Source organism: Indicator indicator, chromosome 6 (assembly GCF_027791375.1).
Source record: "Indicator indicator isolate 239-I01 chromosome 6, UM_Iind_1.1, whole genome shotgun sequence".
Taxonomy (NCBI): domain Eukaryota; kingdom Metazoa; phylum Chordata; class Aves; order Piciformes; family Indicatoridae; genus Indicator; species Indicator indicator.
This window is the reverse complement of record NC_072015.1, coordinates 21,899,090-21,915,430: the sequence shown is the minus strand read 5'-3', so window position 1 is coordinate 21,915,430 and position 16,341 is coordinate 21,899,090. Positions and strand designations below refer to the sequence as shown.

Below are 16,341 nucleotides of genomic sequence, written 5' to 3'. Positions count from 1 at the left end.
GAGATCAGAGGGAGATCCCACCTGAAATAACGTGATTCCTTACATATGGGCAACTGAGAAGCCTGAAGAGCCAAATTGGCAGAACCAGTAAAAGTGGAACTAAACCCAAGGGTAAAACCAGTAGGACACAAACAATACCCTTTAAAATTGAAAGTTTATGTGGGTTGAAATATGGATTATTGTTGGAGTGCCAGTTAGAATAGAATACTCCAGTTTTGCTCATCAAGAAGCTGCAAGATCAAAGGGTTATAAGATCAGATTTTGACGGATGTACACCCAGTAGCAACTAATTCTTATATTCACAACAACAATTGACTCAGGCACCTATTTTACCATCTTGGGTTTAAAAGATGCTTTATTTTGTATTCCATTGGAGGAATAATAGGAGAAATTGTTTGCTTTTGAATGGGAAAGCCTAACAACTGGATGAAAAATGCAGCTATGCTGGACAGTACTGCTTCAAGGATTTAAAAACAGCCTTACAGTCTTTGGTAATGCATTGGCCAAAAAACCCAGAAGCAACAGAAGGGTAAGAAAGCTTCTACTACCTTGTAACATGTAGATGGTGTTCTGCTGGGAGCAGATTCAGCTGAAGAATGTAAAGAAGTGGCCATCAGCTTGTTGAAGGTTCATCTTGGTGGGTTACCCTTACCTCCTGGTTACCCAATTTGAAATGGCTTAAAGAATAGTTTATGGCTGTCATAGCCATAATTAGAATATGCATTTTGTGTTGTCGTCTTATTCAGTGTGTCCCAGTAGATATGCAATGGTTAAAGGGAATAAGAGGGGACCTCGAACAAGGTAGGACATACTACTGTTATAAATAAATATAGAGTGCCTGCTCATTAATACTAAATCCAGCCTGAAGGAGTTTTATTCTCAATTTTAGTGACTATTTCTTTATCCCAAATGAGGTCTTGAGGACTGTAATAATAAAGTTGTATTAGAATAACCTAGATGCATATATATGAATTTGATGAAATGCACTCAAAATCGAAATTATTAAAAGTCACAGGACAAATTTGTCTAGCAACGCATTATTAATTATGTTAAAACAAAATCATACGTAGCTGAGATGTACTCTTGCAGTTAGAACAAAGGTAAACAGAAGGCTACTCATTTGGGTTCCTCTTCTGCTGCTAGAGCATGGTGAACTATTAATTTAGAAGAACTGTTTTAATTGTTTTAATTGAGGTTCAGCAGCATATTGTCATATTGAGGAATGAAGGTAGCGTACAAATGACTTGTTATATAAAAGTGTATTCTTTCATCAAGCAAGAAATCCTGAGTGCCTACCACAGAGTTTTTACAGCCTGCTTGGGACAAATGCTTCTAACAAATATCTATTTGTTAACTTAAATAATTAATAATTTTAATCTAACAATGTCCCAGGCTGTTCCATGCTTGTAAGTTTTAGCAAGAACAGTCACACTTGTTGGGGCAGCCTTTCACACATACATCAGTCATTTTTGTGAGGAAAACAGACCTCTGTGTAAAACTGTACCACTTTTTGCAGTGATGTAATGTATCTTTCATCATCTATGTGGTCGTGTGCCCACACAGAAACACTTGAGAATGCGATTGTGGAAATTCCTGTTGCAAGACAACTGAGAGGATATGCCTAAAGCAAGATTTCTATTTGAGAGAGTAACTTGCTGTTGAGATTCTTTTAAAAAGCGTGTTTTGTACATCCCTGACTTGATTTACACGTTTGCTATGAAAGCAAACTCCATACATTGTTTCCTTGTGTATAAGCAGATGGTGGAAGCAATAGGTTATTTGTTCATAGAGATGAAAGAAAATGTAATGATTGGTACAACATTTTGCATAATGCTTCTTCAAAGGTGATGCACTACACTAGCAAGAGCCTTGCAGTGATGTTTTTTGTCTCTACTCACTAATATCACAGCGTCACTCTTTAGAATGCTTACCTGCCTAGTTTCCGAGAGGACAGAAACTAGATCTGGATCTCAAGAGGGGAGCACTAGTGAAGCCATGTGTGCCAGCTGCCCTGGGTGGGAAGACTTCATTTCTCTTGGGGTATTGAAAGGGAAAACCAGTACAAACTCAGATATAAACTTCTACCAGAGAAGAGTGAGCTGTGTCATCACATCCGTGAACCGGAGTTCAAATGCTGGGCAGCATTGTGAAGACTGAAAAAAAGGCTTGTCCAATGTGAGCTAACAGAAACTATTCCAGTTACCTGCTATTATTAGTTTCTGCTGGTTGCTGTACTAGGTTGGGATCCAATCTTTTTAATCCCTATCAGTGAACTGCTGGAAACAGAGTCAGATAAATCAAGTAAAGTTTTTTTTCTGCTGTAACAGTTTAATTCCCACTAAGTGTTGCCTAAATATTTATGTGGCATCATTCCAGGCCATTATTAGATCCATGGCTTAGAGCTGTCAGGAGGGTCTCATGTAGCATATGGCAGCAGCCCTTCTTAAATCCCTCAGAGCTGTTTCTGAGAGGGGACAGCGTTTGGCCTGCTGAGGTAGAAGACCTCTAATGTAGTTCTGAAGAGGTACTGTTGGAGTGATCAGGATGAAACAACCTGGGACACAACACGCCTCACTTTCATTTTCTTCTCTGTTCAGACTTCCTCCAAACATCTGCAATTCTTAAAATAAATAAATAAACAACTCCATGTTTACTCATGTAACATTGGTTTGGACGTTTATGGCCTATCACAATCTGATCACAAAAGGACTTACTGGATACCAGATACCTGCAAATCATACAGTGTCCGTGGTCATTTCTAATGCTCCTTCTATTTCTTGACTAATGAGACCTAAGTTTTATAACATATTTTTTGTCCTGTATGAATTTCCTTTTAGCAAAATATATTCCTTTTAGTGATCTGAATTGGTGACATAAATATAAAATCTACTCTGCAACCATTTCCACAAACAGAATTAGTGTCTGATGATCACACAAGAAATTTAATTTCTCTGTCCACTTCCCAGAAGTGAAGTACTCATATATAAAGTCAGGCTCTACACAGCCTGATCTAATGCAAGGTGTCCCTGCCTGTGGCAGAAGGGTTGGAACTAGATCTTCCTTGTGGTCCCTTCCAACCCTGACCAATTCTATGATTCTATGAAATTCCTATGATGCAGACTGGCCCATATATGTGCAGGCTTCCAAGCATCAACAGAAAGTAAAGCATGTGAGACTATGGCAAGCTAGGAAAAGCAAGCTTCTCTAAGTCACTCACATGACTTTGTATTAGTATGTCATTACTTCTCTCATTAGCATGACAATATTAGTCCCTATCTGGAAAGTAACTGCTGAGAAAAGGTTGCTTACTGAAGCAAAGTTTTGCTTTGTTGTGTTTTGTTGGGTTTTTTTGTGTGTTTGGTGGGTTTGCTTTTTTGTTGTTGTTTTGGTTTTTTGTTTGGTTGGTTTTTTAACTTTTTTAGAAATAATGTCAAGACTTTTTAACATAGAATTGTTTGTTCTGGTGAATTTTAGGCAAAGCCACTGTATTCAGAAGGAACAGAAAAGGAAATTCTGGTACTAACCATAAGCAGAGTTTGGTTCTACATTTATTAGTGATTTGCAACTTATATATTTTCTAAAGCACATGATTTCAGCGTGAGATGTAGGGGGAAAATACAAAATACAAAGCACAGCTCTATTGTTTATAGGTCTGTTTTTCATAACACCGTGTTTTTCAGCCTAGGGAAGCATTGCCTCAATGGATATTTTCAATGGCAGGCTTTGAATGGGCTTTCAGTTTAAGTAAAACTGTTTTCTTAAGGGCTTTCAGCAGGCATTTGGAATAGATATTAATGAAGTCTCCAGGTAATTTTGGTCTGTGGGAACAAGGTCTCTTACCTCTGTTAACCTCTCTTACAGATTCCTCCAGAGAAATGTACTTCCTTTTTCTGTGTTCTACTCCAAAAGCACAGCCAGCTGTTTGGCAGCAAGGCTGGGCACTCAGCCAGAGCTCTACTTGATCTAGAAAAGATTTTATCTTTCCTAATTTATACTGCAAATATTTTCTTCTAGATGATCAGATTTGAAACTTTCCTGGGTGATTGACGAGATCTACCCTGAGGCATTACAGACCATTTCTTCTTCCTTATGGGTAACTGTGGGTATAATTTTGCTGAGATCGATTTTTTTTTTTCCATAATTCTTGCTGGGTTCCATGTGGCCCAAATGAAAGTTTAAAAATCATGAGGGAGACTGAATCAGGCCCAGCAAAGAATTATGCCATACAGTACAAATGTCAAGAAATTGTTCTTAGCAGCTGTGCAAAAAGCTGAGGCAGAGCTGTCTGTCCCATAAATGGCACAGTCTCAGTCAAACCACTTCCACCCTGTCTCCTAGCCTTATACCAGAGCCATTGCTAGTAATGACAGATTTCCAGGCTAGCCCCAGGCAATAGTACAAGTTGCTACTGAGGACATTAATTTTTTTTTCACCATTCGAACTATTAAACATTGGAATAAACTCCCAAGGGAGGTGATGGATTCTCCTGCATTAGACAGTTTCAAGGCCCAGCTTGACAGGTTGCTCAGCCATCTCATTTAAACTATATTCTTACCCTGAAAGGTTGTACTACATGATCCTTGGGGTCCCTTCCAACCTGGTATTCTATGAATCTATGAATAGGATCCTTATGGCCAGGCTAAGCAGTCCCCATTAGAAGTGCAGAAGAACTTAGTAACTCTGTACAAAAAAAAGGAACTAGAGAAAGATGTATCATGTAGGAGTTGACTGAGTCCTTGACACATGACTTCTAATGAGATCACTACTGTTCTGATAACATTACTATTGTCAGTAGCATGGCTTTATGCTCACAGTCACTTCTGTGAAGTTGCCTGCATGGCCAGTTTGAATTAATTCCTTCTAACTCATGGTAGATGAACTGAGAAAATAAGAGGCAGAGACTGTGTGAGAGCTATTCATTCAGTGCATTTTGTTCTACAGTTTCCTCCCACCATGCAAGGGCACAGATTGACAATGACATACGGTTATTGACAATGACATATGGTTATTGACTGCATGGTTCTTAACTCTCCACACTGGTAGCCCCAGATTAGCCAGGTTCTGAGAATTTTGCACAATCTTGAAAAGCTTGAGGTTTACATTGTTTCGGTATCTGTTAACTGCTGAGTACATTCTCAAGAGACTATTTCCATCCAATAATAACACCATGAATGAACCACATCTGTCACCACCTCAAGGGCAACAGCCTGGGATAAACTTTGTACATACCACCAGTCAGCTCTGAATGAGAAAACAGCGTCAGCTTGGTGATGAAAAGAAGCTCTCCATGTCCAACTAGGCAGCCCTAGAGCCACAAGCACATTTGTTCTGTGTCCAAATTAACTTGTTTCCAGTGAGAAGGAGATGTTGCCACCACACGAAATGAAAAAGACAGATGGGCAAGTTTTGCGTTCCTATGAGCAGAATGAGTCCTCCATCTCCCTGTTCCATGATATCACTCAATACCACACCATAAGCTCTGTCAGAGACTGCAAGCTTCATCTACTGGTAACTATGACAAACAAACAACTTCTAGTTAGAGTTGTAGCCATGAAGGCGAGACTGTTCAAAGGCAAGCTCCCGGCTGCAGGGCAGTCAGATCTCTCACTCAGCTGCAAAGCACAAGAGTGATCAGTAAACTGTCTGGACTCATCAGAAAGGATCACCAGCCTGTGAGGCCTCACTGGAGGAATCTGGAGCTGTTTCCAGCCTCCTGGATGCTCTGAGCCAATGGTGGTTTAGAGGTATGGGAATAAAATGAAGTTACCCCTTCATGATGTTTACATAGGTTCTTCATCTTGGTGCAAGACTGGCAGCCTCTCCTTGGCCTTCAGCCTATTACCTGCCTGGAGGGGCAACAACTATTGTCCGAGTTGAACCTAAGCACAGCAACCAGAAATCCTGATCTATTTCAATGCTGACATTTCACTCCTCCTTACTAATGCCTCTTCTGCTCTCACCACAGTAAAGGAATGCTGTCTCTTCAATGTGTCTATAGAATACTCCTCTGCCCAGGAGCTCAGAGGCATAGCCTTACTGTGAAGGTGATGCTTGCAGAGACTGGACACTGGTATTGTGAGCAGACTCTTTAACTCAGGTCTTATGGCTGTGGAGTGGAGACTGCCATTACAGATAGCTACCATGTTCGCTGCCAGTACTCATGGACAGGAGATACAGGCACTGATAAGACATTTGGCATATTGAGGTATATTCTGTTCATCTAGCCTTCAGGATCCCAAAGGCATGTCTGTTCCACTGCGTGTTCATAACATCTCAAGATGAAATGGTAGTGACAAACTGAAGAAGGCCTGGAGAAGTCCCATCTGATCTCTGACCACAGTCTGTCCATGCACTGGAAAGAACTGATGGTGAGGCTGTTTATCACATCTCAAGGGAGACAGAGGATGTTGAGAAGTGCTGCATGGTTCCAGTATTGAGCTAGGAGGATTTGGTGCACGAAAGTTGGAGTGCTGGTAGAAAGTCTGGGAGAGAGGTGTCTGAGTACTATTCTGCTGGCCCCTGGCCTTGACTTCAACTCCTTTAAAGAGCAAATGGCAAATGTGTGTGCTGATGGATGAGTCAGTGCACTGTCAATTATCCTGCCCTCTGGCACACTCCACTTCCATTGTTCTTATTCCTAATCCAGGTCTTTCTTTACACAAAATTAAACGTCCAGTTATGCTCTCTCCTACTGACTCACACTTTTCCTTTCCTTGTTCTTAGCCTCATCCTAAAGGACCTGCTAAACCATATTCTTTCTTGTCAGTCCATAGCTAACTATCTTACAGATGTTGCATATTAATGTTACCTAAAAACTCTGCCAAAAAATCCTTGCTGTCCCTTGAAATTCTGTAATTCTCTGCTCACTTATCCATGGGCCAGTGTGAATATGGCTCAGGTCAGCACTTTTATACTGGCATCAAGCTGTTTCTCTTCTGGAAATCTCCTTCCTGAAATGTCCAAGTGATTTAGTTGTGGCCCAAGAACAGTTAAAAATAATAGCTTTCAAGGTGGAAATGCAGGACACAGACATACTTAAGGAGAGGGAGGTGCATTGCAACATAGCGCAATTTCTATTTTAAGGGCAAATGCCCATAGGTATGTGCATGTGCTGCCTATAGATGAGGAACAGTGGGCAGGATGAACCAATGAAAAATACTTAGGCAGCTGACCACACAAGATAAATTAGCTTCTAGAAATTTGGGCAAGATCAAATATGGATTTGACCTAGCTTGCAAGCTAATAAAAGTGAGCTACATCCTTCACCATGATACTCTGCTGACACTCAGAGTAACTTTCCTTTAATTCTATTCACAGTCATCCTGTATGCATAAACGATTATACCAGCTTTAGTACAGAAGCAGCTGGTGCCCTAACTGATGCCATGTTAACGTGCATGGCAGATGAGGGCTCCAGGGTACATCCTCACTAAGCAAATTTTACATCAGCTCTCTCACAGCTTATCCCATATGTCTTAGTACTTTTTAATCCTAGTTTTATAGTAGTGTCTTCTCAGCAGAAAGCTTACATTCAACAGATCTGAAGGAAAGCATTTTTACTGTAATATTGTTCCTTGGAGGAACAATGCATTACTTACAGACTCTTTTCCTAGCAGAAGGTTTAGCAGGATCTACCTTTTCCTTCCATTTCAGAGCACATGCAACCACTCTGTGATCTCTTCCCCTTGCTGGGATTCACACAGTAGGTTCTGTATGTCCTCAGCTGCCCTCTAAACAATGGCCTGGAGAATGACATCTTAAAGATCATCCTGAGATAAAGTAGATTACAAACAAGAGTAGGGGAGGAATCCTGACCAGCTGCCATGAACATTCATGAGTCTGCTTAAGGTGTTCTTTCAACTTGTCATTCAAAGGCAAGTGATCCTTTTCACTCTCCTGCAACTCTCTGCAGGGCTCTGCATTAACCAAGACAGGGAGATGGAGCAACTGATATCATACAACTCTTCAGATTCCACTTGGAAAAATATTTTCAAGAACCTTACAGATATTTAATATAAACTTCACTAGTTCATGATCTCTCTCATGGATTGTTTTCTACACCTAAAATTATTCTTAATCCTCTCTCTGTTCTTGTCATCACAATTTACTTTCCATGTTTAAATAAGCCTCTGAAGTAAGAAAGTCTGTAAGATTTAATTGTCTTCAATAAGGTGCTAGTGCTGACAGCACATTCCCTCTTAAGAAAACTTAAGGCAGAAATTCCTAATCTCTGAGTTAAAAAAACAGACCTTCCAAAATCGGCATCCTTCCAAATTTTCTCTAGATGAGAAACAAAATAGAACACAAGAACAATTTAAACATTCATATAGACCATTCCTAATGCATAACAATTAAATAAATATTTGATTTATGTTGTGGAAAACTGTAAAAAATACCTTGTGTTAAGTATCTCATTGCTGTGTAATAAGTTAAGATAAAGCAGCATTTTTAAAGTAATCCCTATGAGACCCCCAAATGTATAAATGGAACTAGAATGTAGGTATGTCAAGGTGATAGGTTTATCTTGCTCCTGTTGCAGTATTGCACATCTATACAACATACACAGTGATGAAAGTTCTCCAAGACAGAGTTCCTGCCAGAAGCGCTGACACACATCCAACAATGTGAGGCAAGAATCATACTTGGCTGTTCATGCAAACCTTCCTGCTACGCTGCCACCCGGACTGCGAGCATAACTGACTGGCTTGTGGATTGCCTCCCACACTTTCTCCCTTTATCACCCAGCTATGTTATGTAGGCAGCTAGAAAAGGATTTTCATGTGTATGAACATGCCTGTCTGGAAGCTGCAGCTGTTCAGCTCTTGTTTTATCATGTTCAGTTCCTCTGACACAGGCCTGGCAACCCTTCCAAAACTGGGGGAAGACAGAGTGGGAAGAGGAGATGGCTGGTGGTTGACAGCTGTTTCAGGCACTGCACTTCAGTTGGCTCTGAATATGTCTCTAAATCTGCCTGATGCTCAGTGTTCATCAGCTCAGTGTTTGCAGAACCACAAAGAGAGTAAGGATTGAGCAAAGTGGAAGATTTCAGGATGAAAAGATAACATGACTTTTGTTCATGGTTATTCATGCCAGACATTCTTTAATTGGATACAGAAACCATCCTGAAGAAAGTACAAGCCCCATGTTTCCAGAGGACAGCTTACAAGAATGCCCCAAATCATACCTTGTAAGAACCAGAAACTCCTGTTCAGGATTTCTCCTTGTTGCTATATTGTGATCAGCTCTTACTTAAGAGATAAAAACTCCATCTCTGCTGTCCTCTCCAAGAATGTATTTATTGAAGAAAAGTAACAAGAGCGCAGCTAAGAAATCTGTCTTTTCTTTCCCTCCTCCCCAACACTGTGACCTAGTGACTAGCATACTCTGGAGGTCACTTTTTAGAGATATACCTCCTTGGCTCGACAGCCTTTCTCTCACACCTCTGTCCAGCTTGGGACTGTGGTTTGTTCAGTTCTTTCCTCTTCCCACAATAAGCAAATGCAAGTCTAGTCAGATATGCTCTGTGCCTTCTCCATTCCATCCTATGGGCCACAAAAGCTATGCGGGTGGTCAGAGCTGGTGAGTATTGAGGAGGTGACACATCAGAGGCTTGCAGCAAGATTGTGGGTGACTTCTTCAGTATAAGGGTGGTGAGACTCTAGAATAGGTTGCCCAGGGAGGTTGTGGATGGCCCCTCCCTGGGGGTGTTCAAGGCCAGGTTGGATGAGGACTTGAACAGCCAAGTCTAGTTGAGAGGTGTCCCTGACTGTGGTGGGAAGGTTGGAGTAAATGATCTCTAAGGTCCCTCCCAACCTATGGATTCTATGATTCTATGACTTTGTGATGACTTGAATGAAGGTCACATGGGACAAAATACTGGAGAAGACCTGTAGAGTATGAAGTGTTGGAGAACCTATTGATCACCTCTCAAGTGCTTTGTTGCCCTGGTGGAATCACACCTGTGTCAATTCCCAGACTTTTGGGTTTGGCTGAGCTGGAGTTAATTCTCCTCAAAGCATCCTTCTAGTGAGGTGTTTTGCAGTACTGTAACGTTATCAGTGTTTTGGCTGCTCCTGAGCAGGCATCCAGGCTGTGTTTTTCCAACATTTCCCTGCTTCAAGGATGGGCAAGATCTTGGGAGGGTCAGCCGACCCAAACTGGCTAAAGAGATATTCCATGCCATATAATGTCAACTCAGATAGAAGAACGAAGTGAAAGAAAGAAGCAGTGTGGATATTTGTCCATGGCATCTGCCCTCCAGGGGAACCACTATGTGTAGAGAGCCCTGCTTCCTGAGACTGACCACCGTCTGCTGTTGGGAAGTAGACAATAACATCTCTCTGCTTTTGCTTTTGCGTGGTCTATTGCTGGTGCCTATCATTATTATTAAATTGCTTCTATCTTATAACTGGCTTTTGTTATATTTCCCCTCTACCCTGTCCATCTAAGAAGGGGAGTGATAGAGTGGCTTTGGTGGGCATTTGGCCCCCAGACAGGACCAAACCACCACACCCAGCTTCAGAGAACAGAACTCAATTGCATCACATTATTACGTTGCATCTGCGTGTCATTTTTGGGGATATAAACTGAACCATATTAAAGGTATGGGACACTATCTGCCTTGTGTCAATGAGTTCAGAGGGTTCATTACAAAAATAATTATTTACAAAGACTGGGTAATATTACCCTCTGTATACCCCATTCAGGTATTCAGCCTAATCGACATTTACCAAAACATATGAACTATTTATAACATCTTGAGTTCCAATTTTGTGAAGTCATCAACTACATTTACCAAGGACTCCAGCATTGTTACTGTCACCAAATCAAAGACGTATGTGGCCGAAGCTGAAATGGAAATATAATCATCCAAGAGGGAGCTGCAATGGTGTTCTCTATGACAAGCAGCCAGATTACAACACTTTCTAACAGATTAATTAAATGACCTCATAAGTAATGACACTACACTATACTAAAAAAAGTCATTAGTTCTATAACTTCAAAATTAGATACTACCTGAAAGAAACCAAAGTAGTGAAAATGGTAGCCAAAGACATTGTGTTACTAAGACAGGCAATGATAATATTGCCATTTTTAATGTGACATTAATAATCTGAATCAAGCATTTGAACTTCCCCATGACAAACAAGGCATTGTGTCTCCTGAGGTTAGGTTCTTTTCATTATCTGCATCCTCACAAGTTCACCTGTGGGAAGTCAGCCTTTTGAAAACAAAGCAAATTTTTCTGACAATTAAAATTATATTTTATGTTCAATCTTTCTAAGACTCTTACCTTCAGTAACTGGTTTAATTCAGTAAAGTCCAAGTGAATTAAAATCAACCATTTTTTAAAAATTCAGTCCTTTAAGGAGACTATATTAGAAACATGCTTTATTAGATTAGAAACAGGAAAGCAAAAGCTGCAGAGGCATTTCAGTGACTTGCTGCAAGCTGATGGTGATGCATCATCATGGGATACATGAATGAACTGGCATATTAACAAACTATTGCTTATAGACTCAGAAGAAGCAAGTATTCTTCTTTTAAGAATACTTCTCCATGTTCTTCAGATGCGGACTCCTGAGCAAGGCTGTGCCCAAACATTCCATCCCATGTTATTACACTCACATGGCATTTGCTGCCTTGACCCCATTGAAAGAACTGACAAAGGACCACTGTAACTTTAGGAATCCTGTCTACCAAAACATAGTTTAAGTTAGTGAGAGGTAACTCCCTGTGAGAAAATTGTACTACTTCAAGAAACAGCCTGGCCCCTTCCAAGACAGTGTTGAGATTGATGAGTCTCAGGAATACTGTCTCTCCTCAATCGAAAGCTTCTTTTGAGTTTTTGCCTCTTACAGTGCAATGGTCTCTGCCAGCTAGACCTCAAAATGAAGTTGGAGCTAATTTTAGAAAAGTGTGAAATCAGGGTTTCTTGAAAGTGCTGACTTAAAAGACGGCAGCAGGGCAGGGAGCAAAATAAAACAGGTAATGAAACTGAAGATCTTGGAACTGCTTCCAGAAGATTGCCTTTCCCCCCCGCCACCCCCCCCCCCCCCCCCCCCGCTCAAAACACTGATCAATATTTATTTATTACGAATTGTAACTGAGGAGCTTGAAGATGTGGTCTTCACCTGTTGAACTCAGAACATGGAACAAAAAAGGTCAATATCTGGACCTCTTCAGACTCCTCCGTACTTCAAAGTGGATCTAAAAGTAACCATCCCAACAACCAGTGTACCACACTGGCTAGGATAAGGGAAACACTGCTAATCCTCACCTCTCCTTGCTATGGGCCATCCTAAAGGAAAGAATGCAAAGTATTCAGGGCTAAAAGAAGACAGTGTAATTCTATTTTTTACGACATTCACATAAAAAGAACAGAGTTAAGAGGTGTGTTTATTTGTCTCCATTCACATTCCACTGAAACCAACCAAATGAAATGAAGAATAGCCCAAATCCTTTGGGAAGATGAACTGTAAAACCACAGGCTGCTATCAGTAACACAAGCAGCTGAAATTTGTGTTGAACTGTATACTCAGTTGACCATGCAAGTTAGAAGGGCACTTTGGTTTCATCACATGGAGATTCTGGTGGACACACTTACACGAAGGCATGAGAAAAGTTTATATGGCACAAGCTTAATGTCTCCTTCTTGTGGCTTGGTTTTGGTTAGTACTGTGTACTTTTATGTGTAATTTGGCTGATATTCCTGGAAATGGATGTTTCTTAACAAATTAGTGACTTGCTCTTTCTAAATTACTTCCAACAATAAACATCAGGCTCAAATCAGTTTGTCTTGCTCTGAAATCTAAGGGTGTATTTAGAGAATATAACTTTCCTCTGCTAACAAATGAGTCCTATTCTCTTATGCTCTCTCAACCCTCTGGCACCATCTCCGATTACAAAGTAAGCCCATTCAAAATGAACTGTCAAAAGCTATTACTTTTCTTCTTAGAGCAGTTTTCTGATGAATTAACAAACTCACCAGCCATCATCAGGGCTTGCTCAAGTGAGTAGAGAAAGAGAGTAGCAGGATTATGGAGAGTGGGACCTTTTCTCCTCTTCTATGGCTGTGTTAGATCACCTAAGATCACGCAATTGCATTGGAGGGCTGTTTTAACCGGGATTCCCTGTATTTGTCATTATACATGTATAACCCTTCTCTCTGCTGTTCTGGCATTGGGTGAGGGCTGTATCAAACCGCCCAGTGATTCCTGGACCACTGGAGACTCTGGGGGTAGTCGGGGGAGAAGACACTTGACCCATATGCATGCTGAAGCTGCTCATGGAAAAGGCCAAATCACTGCACTATAAAGAAAACAGTTATCAGTATCATTATGGAAGGCTGGCTGCTAAAGCCAATCTTTAGACCCCAGAGGAAAAAGAGCGTTATGTGCATTTGAACCTATGCCAACACCCATATGAATTTTACCCAGTGATCACTGCACATGAAATCTGTCCATTACAGAGATACCCTCTGGCACAGTAGCTGACTTCCAGAGATTCCAGATGAATAAAAATCTAAGTACTCAGTGCAAAAGCGCTCCACGGCGCTTTCTGCTGCTAGAAAGACAAGGAGGCACGCATCCCCTTCCTTTATGAACTGTGTGCTTCTGCCTCCAGCCACGCTTCTTGGCCTCACCTTTCCTCCACTGGATCAGCACGGGCCGGCTCAGCCCCTGCACCCCCGGCCGTTCAGCCCCTCGAGCCGTATGAAATCACTTCTCAATTGCACCCCAAAAACAGTCTTTTATTTCTGTGGGATCGGGGCTACACCTCTTCACAGGGATAAGCCCCAGCACCTAGATGACAACGTTGTGCTTCTGGAAAACTGGCGCTGGGCCGCGGCCTCCCACACACCCCCAACAGAAGCCAAGCTGGTGGCGCCCGGTGGCAGCACTGTCCGCACGCTCGCCCACCCTCCTCCCTGCCCGGCTGCGTCCGGACCCAGCGCAGCCCTTCTGAGCGCCACCAGAGAGACGCTCCACGGAGGTTCGATCCACACTGAGCCCCGTCCTCCTGCCCGAGAGATTACGACCCTACGCCTCCAACGTCGCCTGGGTACGCATGTGCACGAGTGCCAGTGTGCGAGTGCAGGAGCAGCCTTCCCTCCCCCTTCTCCTCGGACTCGGCGGGCCAGGCCCTCCCCCCGGGACAGCCAGCGCGCATGTGCGGTTGCCAGGGCGGCCGTCTCCTGTGAAGGTTTAAAATCTGCGGGGCATGCGCACTGCTGGCTCTGGCCCTGGCGAGGGGGACGCCACATTGGAACGGCGAGGGGAGTGCTTCGGACAGCGCCGGGCCGGGTACAGTTTGCGCTGCCTCTGTCCCTCCCGAGCCGCTCTCGCCTCGCCCGGCTCTCCTCTCTGCCACTGGCCGCTCTCTCTCTTTCTCGCGACACATGCCGCTGCTCCCTGTCCGCGTCTAGCGCCGCTGCCGGGCCCGGCGCTCCGCGGCGAGGGAGTGCGCGGCGGGCGGTAAGCGGTCGTCGGCGCGGCGCTCTGGCCGGGCCGTGAGGGTCGGAGGTGGGCGGGCGTGGATGGATCCCCGCGTGGCCTGGATCCAGCCCGAGCAGAAAGGCCCCGCGAATGCGCTGTGGATGCAGATCTGGGAGACCTCGCAGGGCGTGGGGGGCCGGGGCGGTGCCAGCTTCCCGCACTACCTCTGCCTCAACTCCCCGGCGCTGGACTCTGCCGCCGCTGCGTCCCCACCCTGCGGCCACAGCTGCGTGCGGCTCGGGGCACCCGACGGCAGCGTCTGCTGCTCTTCCTCGCCGCCTTCGCCTTCGCCTTCCCCTCCGGCCCTGTTGACCGGGCTCATTCCTGCTGTCGCCGCCGGCTCTGCTACCGTGAACGGCAGCGGCGAGGGAGGGCGGCGGCTGCAGAAGTCGCCTTCCGTGTCTTCCTCGTCCTCCTGCTCGTCGGTGGAATCCGGCACTGAGAGCCCCGGCTTCTCCTCCTCGGGATCGTGTAGCGGCGGCGGAGGCGGCGGCTCCTCCTCTTCCTCCTGCGGCCCCCGGGCGGCTGCGGTGGCTCCTCCCGGGCTACTGGGCAGCGGGGCCGGACCCGGGGAGTTCTTTAACTTCCACGAGAACAAAGTAAACGGTCTGAACGGGCACCATCAGCCTTCGCACCTGGCTCGCAGCCCTCATCCGCAGCCGCCGGCGTCTCCCCAGCAGCATCAGTACCACCCAGGCCGGAGGAAACGAGAAAATAAAGCCAGCACCTATGGGATGAATTACCTGCTCTCCGGCAGTCGTGGAGTCGCCATCAACAACTCCCCCCACCAGCAGCGGCAGCCGCCTCAGCCAGCACTGCAGAGCCCCGGCACACCCTGGAAGACCAGGAAATACAGCCCAGGCGTGCAGGGGTGAGCAGCCGGGGCACCTGGGGCTGCTGCAGCCCGAGAGGAAAGGGGGACATCGGCAACCTCTCCTGCGGCCCCCCCGGGCACGGGGTCGGGTGGGTTGGGGTCACACAGACTGCTCTGGAGCTTGCTCTGTCAGTGAGGTTGATTATAGGGGATGGAGTAGAACAAACCCATGTTGTTCTGTAAATCACCTTGGTCTGTGCCCGGTGGGTGGCTTCTGGCCGAAGCAGCGATGCAGGCTGGACCTGGACACCCGTAGATAGCAGGGGGTTAGGCCTTGTCCTGTAGTAGGTTGAGACGTGAAATTGTTAGGCCATTCTCAACTGGCACCTACAGTGATTAAAGAAAACGGGGATGGGAGATGCTTGTCAAACCTCCTAGGGATCAATTCAGTTAAAAAGAACTCGAGGAAAACCCTTGCACTATTTTTTAAATGCCATGGCTTAGGCTGTAGCAGACTTGTTACTTTAGGGAGTGTTGAGAACATCAGTTGAAAGGGAAATGACCAATTCTGGATGAAATAGGTGTGAAAGTCAATGTGATCTTAGAGGGAATTGTTTTTTGAGGGAATTGTTATAACTCTTGAACAGATTGAGTTAGCCAATATTCAAACGGGAATCTTGACATTCTAAAGAGAACACTTCTATGGAGGTTATCCTAGTCTCTCGCCATAACTTTTCTATATAAATAGTTAGCAAGGTCTGGTGATTTATGGAAGGAACTACGCTTGGGCAAAGCACCTCTGGGGTGCTCCATGAAATTTCTGTATTGCAGGCATCACATTTCATAAGCAAAAATGTTGCTTTTGATGTTCAGGTTATTTTATTAATGGAAAAAGTGCTAGCTGCACTGATTGACCATAGCAGATTTCTGATGTAATTGAAAAACAATTTCTTGGAATTCCTAAAATCCAAGATATTTGGATGCTCATGGAGTAAAGACATTGCATAATTGTATAGGGAAATAGATAAAA

At 44.0% G+C, this 16,341-nt stretch overlaps 1 protein-coding gene across 1 annotated transcript in view; it reads left to right on the top strand.

Moving 5' to 3' along the window:
- The first annotated feature begins 14,538 nt into the window (after window positions 1-14,538).
- Window positions 14,539-16,341, top strand: part of TENT4A (terminal nucleotidyltransferase 4A) — a 62,856-nt gene continuing 61,053 nt past the window's right edge. The window contains exon 1 of the mRNA XM_054381686.1: window positions 14,539-15,368. Within this exon, the coding sequence (XP_054237661.1) occupies window positions 14,539-15,368 (830 nt within the window). The remainder of the gene's footprint in view (window positions 15,369-16,341) is intronic.